The 18,779-nt window shown below is 41.8% G+C and overlaps 1 protein-coding gene across 1 annotated transcript in view; it reads left to right on the plus strand.

Moving 5' to 3' along the window:
• Positions 1–2,783: 2,783 nt before the first annotated feature.
• Positions 2,784–18,779, plus strand: part of TRPM6 (transient receptor potential cation channel subfamily M member 6) — an 84,586-nt gene continuing 68,590 nt past the window's right edge. Inside the window, exons 1-4 of the mRNA XM_066569794.1 lie at positions 2,784–2,906; positions 3,456–3,581; positions 9,967–10,046; positions 10,830–10,868. Of these exons, the coding sequence (XP_066425891.1) occupies positions 2,784–2,906; positions 3,456–3,581; positions 9,967–10,046; positions 10,830–10,868 (368 nt within the window). The remainder of the gene's footprint in view (positions 2,907–3,455; positions 3,582–9,966; positions 10,047–10,829; positions 10,869–18,779) is intronic.

An 18,779-nucleotide genomic window follows, 5' to 3' on the forward strand; every position in this document is an offset into this window, starting at 1 on the left:
CTTATACCATAACAACCTTATTTAAAATAGTATCAGGCTTATATAGTAGTATTAAAACCACATTAAGCAACAAATAGGTTCTTGTGTTTGAACCAGTTTCCTTAATTGTTTTGTGGCTTGATAAGGAAAAAATGTAGATTTCATGACTGTTACAAGGTCAGGGTGTAGCCGCAGCTCTCTTCATAGAGAGCAGGCAGACGCAGTCAGGGTGCAGGGATCATCTAGTAGTGAATGTATTGAAGTAGGTTGTTTCTAGTAGTAACCAGAATCAGGGAGAAAACATTACAATCATCCAGAACTATACCAGTAAAAGACATTTCTCTTTGAGCTTCACTGTGACTTTTTTTTTTGTTTTTTCTGTTACAGGAACAGGCAGCAGATAATTGTTACTTGCTACTGCTCTCCCCTTCTACCCCTTTGTGCCCCCCTAGGGAAAGGCAAAATGCCATGTAGTAGGTTGAAAAGAGCAGAAAGTAGGTGAGTTTGAAATGTCTACTGCTCATAAAGGAAAATATAGTTTCAATAAACATGTCTGTTCAGGCATACATATGATTATGCAGTAGAGACAATACTCCAGTCTGGGCTGTGGGTAAATGATTTACCTGCCTCCATTTCAGTTTTCAAAATTGATGTTGGCGCCTAAGAGCAGAGATCCCTCTGGGGCCAGCGAAACCTTGTGTACATGTTGATTGGCTTTGTGGAGAACCTCATGAGCCTGGAAACAGTGGAGTGTCACTCCTTCATTCTCCCCAGGACTTCTTGTTTGCCTCTGCATAACCACATTGGGAGTTGCCCTGGATAATAGAAAACAGGTTTTAATGGCCATGAAGCCAGAATTGTGCTGTCTTTAAAGTGGGATTGCAGTACAGGACAGCATGTCATGGGAAAGCTGCAGCAGTGTGAGGGGAAGGTCAGTCCCTTTGTGGTGCTGTCAGCACTAGGATGAACGTGATTGCTGTCACAAATAGGAATGCACAGACCATGCTAGACTGCTGTATCCCATCTACAATGTCTGACAGTGTGGCTGTAATCTGGTCTGTGGAAGCTAAATGAAACTATTCCAGGAGGAAAAATCTATGTGAACGATTGCATTACTCTTCATACCTATTTTCCTACATAAATAGCCCCTTCATCCCTCCTTTTTGTGGTTCAGATTATCTTATTTTTTCCTTAGTAGCACTATATTAAGTGAAAAGGTGGATCCCTGAATGTGTGTCCTCCAGCAGGCTGATCTATAGGTTTTTCTGTGCTCTCCATGGAAGTATTAGGTTCAAACAGGGTAATCCAAGTTTTTGAGTATTGCAGCAAAGAATTTGAGACTCCTCGAATGATTTAGAGCAACCTGAGGTGGTCACAGTTTTGCAAGTTTTGGTCTTCCCTCTGTGTTCCTTTCAGACAGGCTCTATCAAATGCTGTGTGAACCTTCCTTAATTCTTGTAATATATAAACTTATTGCCATGTAACATACATTCTAGGTAAAATCTCGTGATTGACTCTGTGTGACTTGAATTACCAGTTCTTTTGCTTTACGTTCTCCTCTCTAACACTTTCCCTCAGTTTTTGAGGTGGTCATACTTTCACCTTCCAGCTGAAAGACTAGAGACCCTGGTCAGGGGCCATAGCTGTTTAAGTTTCAAAGAAGGCAGGGAGCATTCAAGCACTTGTCTTCATCCTTTCTGTAGGATTGCCATTCCTTTGCATCTCTGTCATAGTTCAGTTGCTGTTACATCCTGTTCTAAGTTGTGCAGTACTCTCTGTCCATCATATAGGAACAGAATGAGGCATCTAAAAACAGTTTCTGAACTTTCTTGGTGTTCTTTTTACCAGGACAGAAGCCAGGTGCTGTCATGATGTACTTTGATAAATGCTAGTCAGTGAAAGGGGTTTTTAAAACTCATTGGTGATGTGACATATTGTCATCTCAGTTTCCAAATCACAAGTTTTTTTTTGTTGCTAATAAATTTGTTGCTTCTGGTTTTCTGTAATTATTAAGTCTTACAGATGAGAGTGGAAGTCATTCTGTGTTATCAGTAATGGAAATATCTGCAGAGGAACGGTGTTGGGGCAGATGCATGCCTGCCAGCCTTCAATGGTTTCAGGTATAGTTGTCTGGAACTTGGTAAGCACCGTGGGTGCACTTTGGTGTCAGCCCTGTGATGTAAGAAAATTAGTGTTTCCACTATGGAAACATTAGTGAGACTTTTCCTAGTGAGCTCCTAGTGCTCCTAGTGCTAGAGATTGCACATGGGTGACGGGGACTTGGTTGTATCTCTGAAGGGTTGGCAGCCTGTTCTGGCTCTACTGCTGCTTTAGGCTGCATTGTCAAGTTCAGGCTGTGGAAATAAATTTTTTACCAGCCTGGCCAGGGTGAGATGATCCCAGGTTTGATCAGTCCTAGTCCTATCAATTCTATAAACCAGTGCATTTGATTACCTTGTATTGACTGGCTTTCAATTTAACACCCAAACAGGCATAGCAGAACTTCTACTAGTACATCCCAAGTGCTTATGAAATACGTCCATCTCTCTGCCTGATGGTCAGCCAGTGTTTCAGAAAGGCTGTGTGGCAGTGTTGTGCAACCTCAGCCCTCACAGTGAGCTCGTCCTGTCCATTCTCCTTACAGCTCCCTCCTTGTCCCTACTCTGCCCCTTCTTTCATCAGATGTGCCACCACAGCTCCTGAGACCATCCCAACACACATGCAGGCATCCTGGTGAGCAGAGAGTGCTGCCAGAAGGCTAGGTGGCATTTGGAGCCGCCGTTTAAGGGAGAGGAGTTGCCATCATGGTGGAGCAGACAGGAGAGTATGCCTTGGAACATAGCACGCCTGCTGGGAGCCTGGAGCACAGCCCAGCTTTGTGCCAGGAGGCCAGTGCTGATGGCTGCCAAGTCGTTCTGTGCAGCCTGGTTTAAACTGCAATCACAGCTGCTCCTTTCTGCCTGGCCCTGGGGAAACCTCAGCCTTTGGGAGTCACTTTGGCCACTGTTGCAACCCCCAGTGAATAAACAAGGGGATAAACCTGGTGAGGTGGAATATGTCTCGGACATGAGGCTGAAGGTGCAGAAGGACCTGGTGGAAAGCTTAGGGGGGTGTCCAGGTGGTCTCTGGGGCAAAGGGGCACAAAGGGGCCCTGCAGTCCCCTGAGGCTGCTCTCAGGCCATGGGTGACTCTTCCTCCAGCTAGTTTGTTGGTCTGCAATGTTCGATGGATTGATGATGTGACTTATCTGTCATTAAAAACAATTTATTATTAACAGTGAGCTGATGTGGAAAAGGAAAACTTTTTTTTTTTGGAAGGTGGTGTGGAGGGCAGAACTGAGGAGAGAGATAAAACATGTCCAGGTAAGAAATGCAGAAGTGGGGCTGACCATACCTTCAGCCTCTTTAGAAAGTGCCCAAGATGTGTTTCCTCTTTCTCTGGAAAATGCAATTTCAGTTCTGTGACCTGTCTTGTAGTGTGTGCAAGGGCCGCTGTATGCAGCTGTCAAGCCCAAGAAAATTTTGTTACTATGTGAGACAAGCAATGGAGCAAAACCAAGAATTCTGATAGAAATGACAGTGAACAGTCATATGGCTCCAGAGGTGAGCTGTGTGGATTGCTCGCATCGTGGAATCATAAAAGCACAGAATAATTTGGGTTGGCAGTGACCCTGAAGATCAGCTAGTTCTTACCTACCTGCCACCTTCTTCTAGAGCAGGTTGTTAATAATGTGTGACTTCCTGGGGCTCTTCATGCTTCCTCCAGCTGAATTTTGCAACCTGCATTTGCTTTTCACATCGGATACTACAGATATATCTGACCTTTAGAGAGTCACCTCTGTAGTCAACATTAAACCCTTTGTTGGGAAAACTTAAAACAGGCAAAAGAAAGCTCTGATGTTTACTATCAGATATTTTTTTTTCTCTTCCTCCTCCTGGTTTAAACTAGGTAGATCTTTGTTCTCTGTGATTTTGAATCCTTTGATGAAGGAACACATTTGTCACAGCAATGAGTAGCTGACCTCTGTGATTGCCCAGTGCTAGGTAGGTGAGACCAAATTTTAAAAAGAACAAATTGATTAGCTCTTAAGATAAGATCAAGTGCTTAACAAGTAACAAGAATTGCCTTTCTGTGACTGGCTTTCAAAGTGGAAATCTGAATGAGACTTGAAGCATTGTATTGACCCTCTGAATAATACATTTGAAACATCATTTTCTTATGGCTTCTTGGATTTTCACTTTAAAAGGACTTACAATAAGATCACTTAATTTGGGATATGTAACTTGCTTTGAATATTTATAATTTTCTGATTATATTGTATTAATTACTAAAAAACCACCAAATGCCTGACTTTCTTTGGGACTGACTTCCCAAATATTGTTGGTAAGATTGGTAGGACTGTCCATTAAAAAATGGTGACAATTTTATCTCCAAAAGAGACACAGTAAAATAAGGCATGGTTATTTTTAAAGATATATAATAATTTTCAAATATAGTTTGGATCAATTTGCCATTTCTTCCTCTATTACTGGTGTCTGCTTCTATTTGCTGCAAGTTTTAGGCATCTCCTATAACTTATTCTGCAATTTGGACTGTTTTTGTCAATAAAAATATTTAGAATATGTATTTCTGTATATTTACGTATGACTTACTTGTTCAATAATTAATATTTTATGCTGCCCATTGAACTGGTTTTATAAGAGATGATATACAGTATTATATTGTACATAGTGCCAAAATAAACCAAATATCAGCTTTTAGCGAGGTGGCTGCCATAGGCAGGTTTTTTATTATGTGTATGGGCCACAGTTATGAAGCAGTCAGATCCAAACGGTCAGCAATCACCATGCTTCTAGAACAGTGGGTTTTGGAGTGACCTGCTTTCACTGAATTGCATGTCATGTCACAGAGACTTTTTGCATTTACAGCTGGGGAAACCTGTTTTTAAGCAATTCGCAGATATCTCCTGCCAGTACAAGATTTCTAGCAATGTTTTTGAGACCTGTTTCAAGGATAAAGCTGAAGAATATAAACTGTGGTTTGAGATTTCTTGTGTTTACTTCTTTTGCAAAATCCTGGGATGTTGGCAGCAGTGTCGAGGTGAGGTTTTGTGCGTCCTTTCCCACCTAGCCCAGTGCCATGGGCTGTGCAGAGGGTCAGATCTGCCCAGCCCCTCCCTCTGCAAGACAGGAGCTTCTCCACCAGCACCTGCATTCTGAGCTGGGTGTGCTCTTGGAGCAGTGCTCCTTGATGTGTTTTTCTAAGACATTGCATGTTAAGGGATAGCAGAAAGGCTTACTTAAGCCTTGATCAGTTAATAAACCTAAATAGTAGAAAGTAATAAACTAATTGAAGGTCTAATATTCCAGACTGAGATAAGATTTCAATCAGTTCTTTGTTCCCTGTGTCCCAGGAGTCAAGATAAGCTTTTTTCACAGCGAGGGTTTTAGTTTTAGTATTTCCTACATTTTGTTGTCATTTGGTATTTGTGTTGGTATTTGTTGTGTTGTGTGGTCTACTCTGGATCAGAAGCACCACATTGGAAAGCCCAATAAAGTCGAAGGGTTTTTGTTTTTTTGGCTAAGCTTGGGTTCAAAATAGTGGAAACAGTTTTATGAGCCTTTGATGCAAGACCCTAATCCAGAAAATCACTTAAGCATACCTACTTAGCTTTTAAGTACAGTTGATTAACTGTGAAAGAAAGTGCTACAGCACTCTGTGAAGATTGAATTAGTGTATTTTTGAAAAGCTAGCACACTACTTTTGTTTTGATGACAAAAAAAACCTAAAATCTCTCTTCAGAATGGCTGATGAGTTATAAGAAGTTCCGTTATCCTTCTGTGACTTGGGTCTGCATTTATCCTGCAAGAACAGGTGACTTCTCTTAGTATTTGTACTGTATTTGTGAATACCTAGGAGGATGTTTCCAGTGGATGAGTTTGAATTGGTTATGAGGAAAAAATCACAGAAATTCTGCTGGGACCTGAAATTACATACTATCTTTAAAAGGGGAAAATATAAAAGTTTCTCAGTGCTACTGAATCTGCAGTCTGCCTGCAAAGGTTTGAGATTAGCTGATAGCTGTTTTATGATTGGCCATGGTGGACAGGTGAACAGTAGAAGCATTCAAATGAAATTATTTGCACAATGTCTTTCAAATCTTAGTGAATTTTTGTGATGAAAATTTTCTGATGAATTCTATTGCTTATAGTTGTGTATTTCTACAGATATGCAGAATCTTGAACACTGGGGCAAAGAAGTAGGTAAGAAAGACTGTAAAAGCAAAAACTGCCAATTAGATGCACCACTGTGTTGTAGTGATGGAGATCAGAGGAACCATAGCCTGTCTGTGTTACAGAGTGAGGTGGTTGTCCTGTGACAGGGTAGCCTGAACACGAGGAAAGTCTAGAAGACCTGAGAGGCCATGAAAAACCTCTCATGAGTTCATATTTTACTGCATGTGACCCTGGAGTTTTGCAATATTTTTCTACCCTATGTGGATCCAGAGTGGTGCTCTTTGTTTAGCAATCAATTGTTACATTGCTTCATACCATAAGCATGCATGGAGTGTGTGCTGAACCACAAAATTCCTGCTCTGAAAAGCTTGTGTGAGACAGCCTCTTAAGTGGGAAATCTCTTTAATTCTGGCAGTAATTTAACCAGTTGGTAATGAAGCCATGCAGAGTTTTCAGGGGTAAAGAAGGGTTCAATATATACCAGTGTGCTTAAGCCCCAAGCTCTTGTGAAATAGTCTTGAGTACTAGCTTACAGGAACTCTGGCTGCATTTCAGGTATCTAATGTTACTGCAAGTGACTTGCTACATGTGAAGTTAATTTGCAAAGGGTTTAAGGTATTTTAGGACACTCTGCTTGCAGTGGATTCTTGCACCACCTGTAATTAGGGGAAGTTCTTTCCCTCCTCTGATGTATTTGAATAAAGGTTTGTCACAGATTGCACCTTGCTGACTTCTCACAGACACCTGAAAATAGTACCTCCCTCCTTCACAGGCACTAAAAGTCAGTTTGGATCTTTCAGGTATTTCTGATTATTATATTATTATTTCTAATTATTAGCAAGGGTCTTTGCAGGTATGCTGGAGTACTGAGGCAATTCTATTAGCCCCACGATCATCTGTTGCTTTTTTAAAGAGTGTTTGCTTTCATCTAATTTTGAGGGCAAGAAAAGACTGTATAAAAGTTGTATATGATGCAATTTTTGAAAATATTTTTTTTTTTGCTAATATTTTGAAAAATCTGTTCAACAATGCAGAAATAGAAATACTGGCACTAGTAGTTAAGATCTTTTAGAAAACCCCAGCTCTTTGGAAGTGACATTGTGTACTGGTTTCACTAAACAGAGAGTGTATGAAGAGCTGACGTATGGTGCTTGACAGAACTTTTCAGCTCTTGAAGTACTGTTTTGGCTAAGGCACTGTGTTTCTCTGTTATCAGTACAAATTAGTTTCAGTAAGCTACTTACAACTTGATTGTTCTGCCTAGTTTCCAGCACAACTGTACTTTGCCTAAATGAACTAACCTGTTATATAAACTGGCTAGTCATTGTGTGATTTCTAATTATCTGCACCTGTCTGGAGCTACAATGTGTCATTAAAAGCAATTGCGGCTGTTTTGTCCAAAAATTGATTGTGTTTCAATAATGGATGACATTATTCTGCACAGAGATGTGTGCCTTCTAATTTTCTTTTGCAGGGAATTGAACAATGTCCAGAGCAGCCTGGCGTTTCATTAGAAAATATGTGTATCTCTGCCTTTCACCCTAAGGCAGGCATATGTACAGCTAAGGAAACTAAAAGATTGCTTTTCATATTGACAGTGTAACCTAGTTTTCCTGAGTTTGGTACTTGACCACTGAAGAGTGTTTATTGTCTGGGCTTGAAGGAGCCGAATGTTTTCTGCTGCTCTTGGTTTAGTAAAGCCAATTTCGGAGCAGGGAGAGCATACATTAACCCCCTTCTTGGCAGTGTTTATTTGTCACAGTGCATCTACAGGCTTTGGCTTCAGCAGGCCTTTGCAAGGATGGTGGTGGAGGGGTGTGTGGCCTGAGGCAGAAGAAAGCAGAAGCAAAAATGGAAGCCTTCATGTGTTTTTGCTGGATGGGTGGTGGTGAAATCAGTGAGGGGAGCAGCACAGCAGGGCATCACAGGGCTGCGTTGCCCTTCCCTGGAGGCTGGTGAGCCAAGATCTGTGCACCTGCCCAGACACCCCAGTGGGATGGTGGCACAGTCACTCTCCTTGCTGATAGCACCCCTGCCTTTTGAAGGACCTCTGTGCTAGGCTGGGTTTTTAGGTTTTGTCTGCTCTCACTGCTCAACAGAAAGAATTTTAAAGAAATGGGTGGTGCAAATGTTTCCTTATATATTACATTCTGATCTCTTTCTTTACTTCTGGAAACCTTAATTTTTGAACATTTTGACCTGACAATGTCCCTTTAATACCATATTATGCAAGGATCTCAGACATTAAAGATATTGGAAAAGTGATTAAAAGCAATTTTCTAAAAACTACTCATGTGCCTTAAATTTCAGAGCCAAACTCTCGCCACTCCATTGACTAAATCAGTCTAGAAATCTCCAAAGCCTCTTCTGTGGCAGGGAATTATAAGCAGCAAGCTTAATCCTCAGACTGGTGAGAAAAGAGAAGCCAAAAGTCCCAAACACAGGTCTCAGGACTTCCTTAGAGGAAAAAGTAGGAGGAAAGCTACAATAGAATTGGCTTCAGGTCTTTGGTATATCAGAGCAGAAATTTGCCAGTCAGAAGGAGTGTGTAGTTGTATTTTTGTCTCCTCTAGGATTTGATGGTGAAAAGGATAAGTGTCAATGATGACTGAGATATATGTACCTCATTGTATATTGTAGTGACAGGGAATATTTTCATTTGCTGTTGAAATTTAATTAAATTATGACATTTTGGAATATTATTCAGAGTTTTGTGAAAGGAGATGCTACAGACGTCTTATACAAAACTAGGAATCAAGTTCTAGGACTTCTGTACATGCTACAGAAGTCTTTTACAAAACTAGGAATCAAGAGCTAGACTAGAAAAGTCTGCAGTTCAGAAGTCTCCTCTTTCCATTTTTATTTGCCCAGGCTTGAAGTTGTGGATGATTGTAAAAAAGCATGAAGTTTCAAACCCCTTTTCCTAATGATATAATCAGTTGAAAAGCCTAAGTAAAGCCTTAGATTAAGAAATTAATGTTCAGGTTCTGCTGTAAATTGTACATACTATGTGAAGATTTTACCTATAAAAATTAAGAATAATTACTTAATTAAGTCCCAGATATTTTGAAGTTCAGCATCCAGCAGTTACTGCTCCTTTCAAGGAATTTGATCCTGATAAACCTGAAAAGAAAGGTTCAAAAATTTACAGGGAGATTCTTTGAAGAATCTGTGTGCTATAGTGGCTGTTCAGTTTGCTGAGCTGTAACAGGCATCACTGACACAGCTCTCCAGGAGGCAGGGGAGAAAGCCCACCTGAGTGGCTTTCACAGTCATCCACCCTGAGTGCTGGGTCCCTGCTTTTGCATTTCACTCTAGACCTATTATTCTGTGAAGAATAATAAAAGAAGGACTCAACCATCTCCTTCAGGTAGAATGAAAATCTTGCCTTTTTTGACACAGCTTTAGTAAGATTGCAGTTTGCTAGTCTGCTGGCAGAAGAATGCAATACTTAAAGCAATTTTGATTAATCCTTGCCACTTTCTCTATTGTACATATGTTTGACAGAACATCTGAATAATTCTCATGGTGGTAATAAATTTAAATATTGATCTTCTTGGGGAATTCTGTAAAGCTTGGAGTTGAAGGGCTAGGACTGTTCAGAGCCGTAGCTTCAGCATGTGGTCTTACACAGAACATGATGGGAATAGCTCTGAGTTATCTATATACAGACATATTGTCATTACAGTGCAATTTTTGACATCATGTTCCCAAGTTCAGGAATGCATTTATATTTGAAATGTCTTTTTAGCCCCCCAAATCTTGGATCGAAGAGGTCTTCAGTAAAAGAGAATGTTCCCACATTATTCCCAGCTCAAAAGAACCACACAGGTAAAGCAAGCAAATTCTCTTTTTTTTCTGTTACATTTAAAAAGAATCAGAATATTTTTATGGGCATTGTGTTTGGTTTGGACAGTGTTTTTTAGTGTCTCAGCCAATGATTGCTGGTCTGTGGGTTTTCATGGATCCCATCCCCAGTCTGTCTTATATGAAACTGTTTATTTGAATTAGAAATTGGTAGCAATTAACCTTACTGTGCTTCTTAGATTTGTTGCTGTTGGTGTGGTAATAAAAACAAGTACAGTATCCGATTAAGAGACTGAATTACATGGAGTTACTGCTGCACCATTTTTCCCCTTCCTTAAAATAATTACTGCTGCTGATCACAGATTTCTGATACAGACATTTCTGGTCATACTGGTGTAGAGTATGAAAAGAGTAAGGAAGAGATCAAATCCTCAACCTATGCTTTAGGAAGCAAACATAACTTGGCATTCCATCAGGTGGATGGTGTGGCCTAGATAAATTGGAGATCATGCTCTGAGAATGTAAACTTGTAATTTTGATCATTTGGTTTTGAACACATGGACAGTGTAGCAGATGTAGATAGATAACTCATCTATGAAATGAAGATCTGACATACAGTCTGAGTTGTGAAATGCCAAACAAATCACTGAAGTTATCCACTGCATTTTCCAGGGGTTAGTGGTGGAGATGACAGCCTGTTTTGTTGTTGATGAGAATTCTTTCACTGTTGAATTGATATACTAAGAATAATGTTAAAGTTGTCTTATTCTACACTAGCATATATTAATCATCTACTTTTCATCACAGATGTCCTACAGGATGCCAGGTGTGCCAGAATTTAATCAGGTAAGAGTGCATAAATATATATGTACTATTTTTATAGTGACCTAGTAATAGGCAATCTTAGTCAAGGAAGCAATTACAAGAGAAATACTCTTCTTGTTTTATGGTCGGAGCAGCATTTCTAGGGATGTGCTGGAGAATGCTTGGCATAAATATAAGTAGAATAAATGGTATGATAACCTTGGATTTATTTGCAATAGAAAATTCTACCCAAATACCTTGCGTGCATGATTTTATTTTAATGTCCTCCTGAGGAATGGAAGGCAGAAATGTGTCTTTAAATGAGAGTCAATTCCAGCTATATCCCAGATTATATGAAGGAGAGTGAGTCTATAGCAATGGAGGACAGTGAGAATTATGGAAAGAATAAAGAAAATTAAGGGAGAAGAAAAAGGGTAAAAGAAATATCCCAATAATAGGATTTTTGAAAATTTTTCATCTTCTCTGCAGTGAGGATTGAGTCTCTGCTTTTGGGAAGGCAAACAACAAAAAATTCATTACTTTGGTGCTTTTAAATTGTGTTATTTTCAGGGAAATTGTATCTTGTGACCTGTATTAAATAGTTGTTTTCAATCCAATATTTGTCATTCAAATCGTATTACCAAACACATTTTGGTACTGTGTATTTATGATAATACATTATGAGTTATTGGAACAAAAAGTTCAACTTTCATTTGTTTTGTGTTAAAGGCATCTGATAGCTGAGGCAACAACTGGTGACTAGCAAGCTGGTGTCAAGTAGTCCAACAATCTGTGTTAACATGATTATCTGCCTTTTCATTATGCTTCACATTTCATTTTGCTTCTGAGATTTACAAGAGTCATGTTTTACAAAGAGTAAATAAATTACTCCTGAAATTAGATCACTGTAAAGGGCTGATATGCAGAGTGGTGCTGGCATTGTAAGGCAAGTGATTTGTGTTTCTGTTCAGAAAGTGTGAGCTCCTTCTAAGAGAATGGTCTCATGTATATCTTGCTTTAGAGCAGAAGAATAGATATTCAAAGATTTTTGTGGGTCTTTCTGAGAGAAGAAATGTAGGGGGTGTTTTAATGTTTCCTGCTAACCTGCAGATACTCAGCTGTGAATTGCAACCAAAGTTATATTGTCCTTCAAAATACAGTTGTTTAATTTCATCTCAATCAAGACTACAGCAGTTCTGTTGTTCTCCCCCTCTCCCCCCTCAGACCATGTGGTTAGTCAGTCTGGGAAGATCAGTAGGACAAAAATTAACCTACAGAAGTGGAAAACCAAAAGATGAGCTTTCACTAAATCAGCCTCCTAGTCAAACATAGTTTAGCTGCATAAATGTGAATACAGCACTTGGAGAGGGAGGAAGAGGAACAGAAAATGTGCACTCCATTGGATGGATTTGGTTTTTTCTTTTACCTTTCTCTGTCAAGACATCCTGTGTCTTTGTGTGTCTTTTCTCTTGTAGTTGTTTCTTTCAGTTTTTGCTGAGCATTATCATGCTGTTTAGTTCAATATAAATCCAGTTTGTTGGTCTATGTTTGCAGAATGTGTGTGGGTGTCTAATGTACATTTCAGTCAGCCCTTATCTAGCAAGTACATTTCCCAAATATTAACAGTTCTTGTCTTCTTGAGTATCTGAAAGTGTACAGAGAGCTTTGTTCTAGGAGAATTTTTCTATTTCTAACAAGGAGAAATAATTTCCATATAATTGTTATGACTGGTTATATTGTATTTATTAGATCAGCAATGAAACAGGTTTTGGGCCTCCTGGGTTCTGTAGTTTTCCACAACAGTCATAAAATCATGTGGATATACTTGATGCCTACAATAATTTGACCTAATATTGTAGGCAAATAAAATTTTCTAATGATTTCTTTTGTAGAGAACTTGCAAGGTTTGCAAGCTGTTTGTGAATGGAAACAGTTTGTGAATGTGTTATGCAACGAATTTTTTAATTCTAAGTAGAATTACTCCATTTAGAAGTTGCTAATCAAATTTGCTTACCAGCATCTTTGTCCATGCTCCCCTGGTGAGCTGAAATTGGTCTCTATTTACTCTTCTGTGCAGTACTTACAAAAACATCCCAGACAGCAGTTAGAATGGACTCTCTATATGAGTATTCATATATGAGAATACTCTCTATATGAGTATTCAGAAGTGAGGTGTCAATTTCCTGCATCCTTATACATCTGACATGTTCTTGCATCTTGTCTATATATCTCACCTTTAAGGCATAAGTTTTAGACACAGCTTCTAAATTGCTGCCTCTCTCACTCCTGGGTATTGCACTCTCACTCCTGCAGTTACTTTGACTTCAGTGCCAACCCTTGGGGTTTTCCACTGTTGCTCAAAGGGTGACTTTTCTAGTAGTCTGCTTTAGTGTTACTGATGATGTCCCCACCTTCTCTGGTAGCTTGGTGAGCTTTTGAGGCAAAAAGAGCAAAGTCATTGCAAAGATGCTTTCCACATATCCATAGGATCAGAGTAACTCAGAGTGTCAGGGAGATGGTCTCCAGTATGCTCTGCCAGGGGGGTCAGATGAGGATGCTTCACTCAGTTTGTGAAACCCCCCAAGGATGGAGATGACTCACCTTTCCCAGGTCCTGACTCCACTGCTGGGTTGTCCTCCTGGAAGAAAGGCTGCTTCTTGTTTCCAGCCTCAGACTCCATGTTTCAGCTGTGCTGCTGCCTCTCACCCTTCTGCTATGCCTCACTGAAGAGCCTATCAACATCTTTCTGCATCCTGTCCCATCAGTGCTGGGTGTGTTGTTGGAGCCTCTGAAGCCATGTGTCATCCCAGCAGAATCATCCCCTCTTCTCAGAGATCAAGGGCTCCAGCCCCACCATCTGTGCCCAGCATGGTCACTCTGCCCCTGAAGCCTCTCCAGTTTGCTGGTGTCTCTCCTGTGTTGTGGACTGAAGCTGGAGGTACCAAGCTGGCAGGGGCTCGGTGACAAGCACGGAGCAGACTGCTTGTCCTCTTATCCCCACAATTATGTTGCAGAAAGCAGTGAGGTGGGTGAGGCATGACTGACCCTCTGTTAATCCTTGTTTACTACTTCCTGTCACTGTCTCCTCCTTCATGTGGCCAGATGTGGGCTCCAGGAGGCCTCACTCCTTGATTTTACTTCAGACTTACAGCCAGAGGCTGGCCTGCAGTTCCACAGGGTGGCTTTTGCCTGTTTTTGAAGGCATGCATGACATTTGCCTTTCTCCAGTTATTGAGGACACCCTGATCTTCACAGCCTTGGAATCTGGCAGTACAAGGGCATCAGCCACCTCCCTCATCACCCTGGGGTGCAGCCTGACATGTGTGTGAAACAAGTGCTCCTGTGTTAAGCATCATGTCAGCCTGCTAGTGCCACTACAGCTTGAGCCCTGTGTCCCAGAGTGTAGGAAACTTCCTTCTCCAGTTTGCTTTGGCAGAGCATTGAATAAAACAAACCTAATTTGCCTGGGTCGAAAAAGGGGAGTGAAAGACCTAATTTCATGGCTTCTGGGTATCAAGAAATATCTTACTAAAGCAGCTCACCTCTTGCATTTCCTTCCAGTTGTTTTGGGGTTTGGTTTTGGTTGGTTTGTTAGTTGGTTGGTTTTAAAAATCTGTGTCTTTGTCACCAGTTATTTCGCACTCATCACCACTGAAAACTCTCTCTTTTAGAATGCACATCTCCAGGGTCTTGCAGATGTTTACACCTAACCTGCCCCTAAATGGACAAGTAGTACAGCTGAGGCCTGAGGCAGTTGCATCCGGGTTGTTGAAGGATGTTTGGTTTCTTAAAAGAGGAAAAGTGAAGAATTTATCTCCATTTCCTAGGGTATATTAACTTCTGAAATGTCTAAAGGAGACCTGGACTGTCAGCTGTCACTATAAATTACACTGACGTTAATCGTGTAGAAGAGACTGAAGCCTGTTGAAGCCTGTGTGAGAGTAATGACTGAATTTGGAATCTGGGTTATGATTCCAGATGCAAAGCTTTAATGCCAGCTGAATTTCTGGTATCTTTCTCTCCTGCTTCTGACTAGGACAGGGCTAATTACTTGCAGAAGCCAGCCAGGGGCCTGGCTAGGCCCAGAGGTTGTTCTCTACTATGTCAGGTCATTGCCAAGGCTTGGGGGGAAGGGAATCTCTTCTGGGGAGCAGGGGTCCCTTCTGGTTCAAGGTAGTGCTGTCTTGTCAGGGGTTTTCCATGTGAATTGTTAATTTTTTGTGCCTCTTGTCATCAGTTTGTTGCTGCTGTTCATTGCCTTATCTCGCTGCTGTTTCCAGCAAACTGTTCTTATCTCAACCCATGATCTTTAGCCTTTGTGCCTTCCGTTCTCCTCTGCAGCCCCAGCAGAGGCAAGGTGAGGGGGAGGAGGAAGAGTGAGAGAACGGTGCATGGTTTGACATGTTTCAGTGGGAACACCAGATTGGGGAATTACAGAATCACTAGGTTGGAAGAGACCTTTAAGATCATTGAGTCCAACCCATGCGCTAATACCACCTTAACAAAACCATAGCATCAACTGCCACATCCAGGGATGGTGACTCCACCACCTCCCCATGCAGATGATCCCAGTACTTTATCACTTTATCAGTAAAACACTTTTTGTCCTAATATCCAACTTAAACTTCCCTTGATGCAGCTTAAGACTGTGTCCTCTTGTTTATCAGTTCCTGCCTGGAGAAAGAGACTGACCCCCACCTGACTGCAGCCACCTTTCAGGAAGGTGCAGAGAGTGATAAGGTCACCTCTGTGTCTCCTTTTCTCCAGGCTAAACACCCCCAGCTCCCTCAGTTATTCCTCATGGGGCTTGTGTTGCAAACCCCTTACGAGCCTTGTTGCCATCCTCTGGATGCATTCAAGTGTCTCAATGTCTTCCTAAACCATGGAATACCATTCCTAAAACATGGGAGTCTTATTTGGCACCTAATGTGCAGAAGAGCTGAGATAACAGAGCCACTTGGAAACAAGTTTGATCTCAGTACTTCACAGTAGGCATGGAGCCATGGGCCACAACATTAGTAGGTCTGTTCATGTGGCTGTGGTACCCAATGCTGTATATGTTGCCACATGAACTCCTTCCAATGATCTTTCCCTAAGCAGGGTGTAGAATCAAGATTGCTTTGTTGCTCTGCTGTGTGATATCACTTATGGCATCATAGCATCAAGGGCCGTGAAGGTCATTTGTGATGTGTGTTCAGTATTGCTCTCCTAACCTGATCTTGGGTGCTACCTTTGGGAGTCCATTAATAATTGTATAAAATCCATGGGGAAAACAGCGGAGGGTGATTTTCTCCAGCTTTTCATCCCCTTTTCCTCCTTCAGGCCTGTTATGACAGCTTTGGAGAATTTTTTTTTTTTTTTGGATGTTGAGGAAACCATGTTCTTGTTGCTAAGCCTGCTAGGTTCCCCAACATGGTCCACACCATGGTTAGAGACAAGAAAGAGATTTCTGGGAGGGTTGTTCAGAGTTCTGCCCCAAGGATGGACAATCATGAGTGGCATTCAATGTAGAAGGACATGGGCCAGTATTTGGAAGACTTCTCCAGTGAATTGGAAGTTCACCCCTAATCCACTACAGGACCCTGTTGAAATGATAAAATATATAATGGAAAAATGCTGTGCCAGTTCCAGAGAGGTGCAAAGTTATGCAACATGCTGGGCTCTGACTGCTTTTTATTGAACACTGCTCAATACTAGAATGTGCTCTCCGGAGGAGGACAAGGAAAGCAAAGCAAGAAGCACTGTGGCCACTCAACTGCACCTGAACCAGAGGAACAGCCAGTGCCAGTAGTGGTTGCTCCTGTGAAGAATGAAAATGAAAAAATCCAAGACCAAATCAGTTCACTTAGTTGAAGAGGAAGTAGGGCCTTCATGACAGGAGGAAGAGGGAGAGCCAGATCCCCTGATCCCTATCCCTGGGTGAGCTGTGAGATATGTGAAAAGATTTCAGCTGCCAGTCAGGTGACCTGGCTGCTCTGATGCTCAGGTGTTGTGGCCCATGATATGAAACTTGATGGTAATGAGGCTGAGGAGCTGGGATCCCTGTCCCAGGATCTGGCACTGACAAGGGCATTGGGAAGAGGACAGAAGCTCTCAGCCTTTGGAGGTGACTCCTGTCAAGCGTGAGAGAAAGGTTCTCTCTCAGGGATGATTTAGTAGTGCACCCAGGCAGGTGGGGCACCATGGACAAAGCTATCCAGTATCTGGGAGAATGAGTGTTCTGGAGGTAGTCTCTAGGGATTCAAATAAGGTGCAGTCCCCTGTAGATCTGGATGAGGTCCAGAGTGCGCAATCCACGTGGCAGAAGTTTGTACAGAGCACATGATCATCGTACACCAACTCACTGGCATCCACGTCTGTGACAGGAGGAGAACAAACAGTGCTTCAGGTAACTACAGGATTCCAGCAAGATGAAGATGACTTTTTTTGTTTCCCGACCGACTTGCACCTTGGCTGTGGAAAGACTGGCCAAGACTGCAGACAGATTCAAAAGGCTCAAGTAAGGTAGAGAGGAAATGTCCCATTCCCCACCAGTATGGACTTGTGTTTCTGCTATTGGGAGCAAGTGGACCACTTCAAGAGAGAGGGTACTGATGATGAGCAAACCTGTGATTTTTGTTGCATGACCATGGAGACGATGTGTGGAAGTGGGATGGAAAATTCTCCTAAAGACTTCTTTTGCCATAAACCAAAGTAAGGTCAACTAGCTGCCCAGGAAATTCAGTTAGGAATAAAATTCAATTTAGGAGTAAAATGACAGGATGTCATCAAATTCCAATGGATGTGGTCAACACATTAATACCTGTGATCCCAGCCAACCAGCAAGAAAGAAGCACAGGCTTTCCTCAGGTGTTGTGGGTTTTTGAAAGATATGTGTTTAGGATTACAGTCAGATTGAAAGTCCTCTCGATCAAGTGACCTGAAAGAAGAATGATTTTAAGTGGGGTCCTGAACAACAAGCTTTTGAACAAATCAAACTGGAGGCTGATTGTGCAACAGTTCTTGCACTGTCACGACAGGACAAGACGGGAAAAATGTGCTCTACATTGCAGGTGGGGAGAATGGTCCTTTCTGGAGCCTCTGGAAAAATGTATCTGGAGAGGCTCAAGGAACTCCTTGGGTTCTGGAGTCAGGGATGTTCTTGGTTGCGGAATGGTACTCCCCAGTTCAGTGCCCCCACTGAGATTTTCCAAAACCATATGCCTCTCTCTCCCACTCCACCTTCCCCTCCCCCTTTCCACTGCAGTGGGGTGAAGCTGAGAACTGGAGACACAAAAGGCAAAAGAACATGGTTTGAGATAAGAACAATTTACTGGAAACAGTAATTTGATAAGAAAAAAGCAAACAGTAACAGCAACAATGTTAATTTAAAAAGCATACAAAAAAAAAGAGGAGTGATCATGCAAAAATGCTCACTGCAGAGCTTGTGACCCCAGCAAGACCAGCCTCACTGCTCTGTCCCTCTTGGGACTGGCACCACCTGAACCTGTCTCTGGCTTGAAACCAGCTCCCTCCACTATGCATATTCAACTGGAAGTGATCCCTTCTCCCCACAAGAGACAGAAACAGGCTCAACTCTGTCTCCAGCAAAGATGTGAGGTGCTAAAGAGTAACATCTGGGCCCTAGCCATGCCCCATTGCAGCTGCTGCAAGGAATTAACCCTGTCCCGGACACAAGCAGGACAGGGATACAAAGGATCTGAGGTCTGCTACACTTCAACTGAAAGAGACCCTGGCAGTTTATGAAGGGGTTTGAGCTACTTCCAAAGTGATGGACACAAAGCACAGCTCCTCCTGGCACCCTGACTGCCAGTGCTGGGCAGGATGTTCAAAGGGAAATTCCCTGCCACACATCATGGGACTGATGCTTTACAGAGTAAGTGCAGTGTGCTGATGACACAGCGAGCTTGAACAGGAAACTCCACTTACCCAGGAATCAGGAACTGGCCCAAA

This window comes from Molothrus aeneus, chromosome Z (assembly GCF_037042795.1).
Source record: "Molothrus aeneus isolate 106 chromosome Z, BPBGC_Maene_1.0, whole genome shotgun sequence".
NCBI lineage: Eukaryota > Metazoa > Chordata > Aves > Passeriformes > Icteridae > Molothrus > Molothrus aeneus.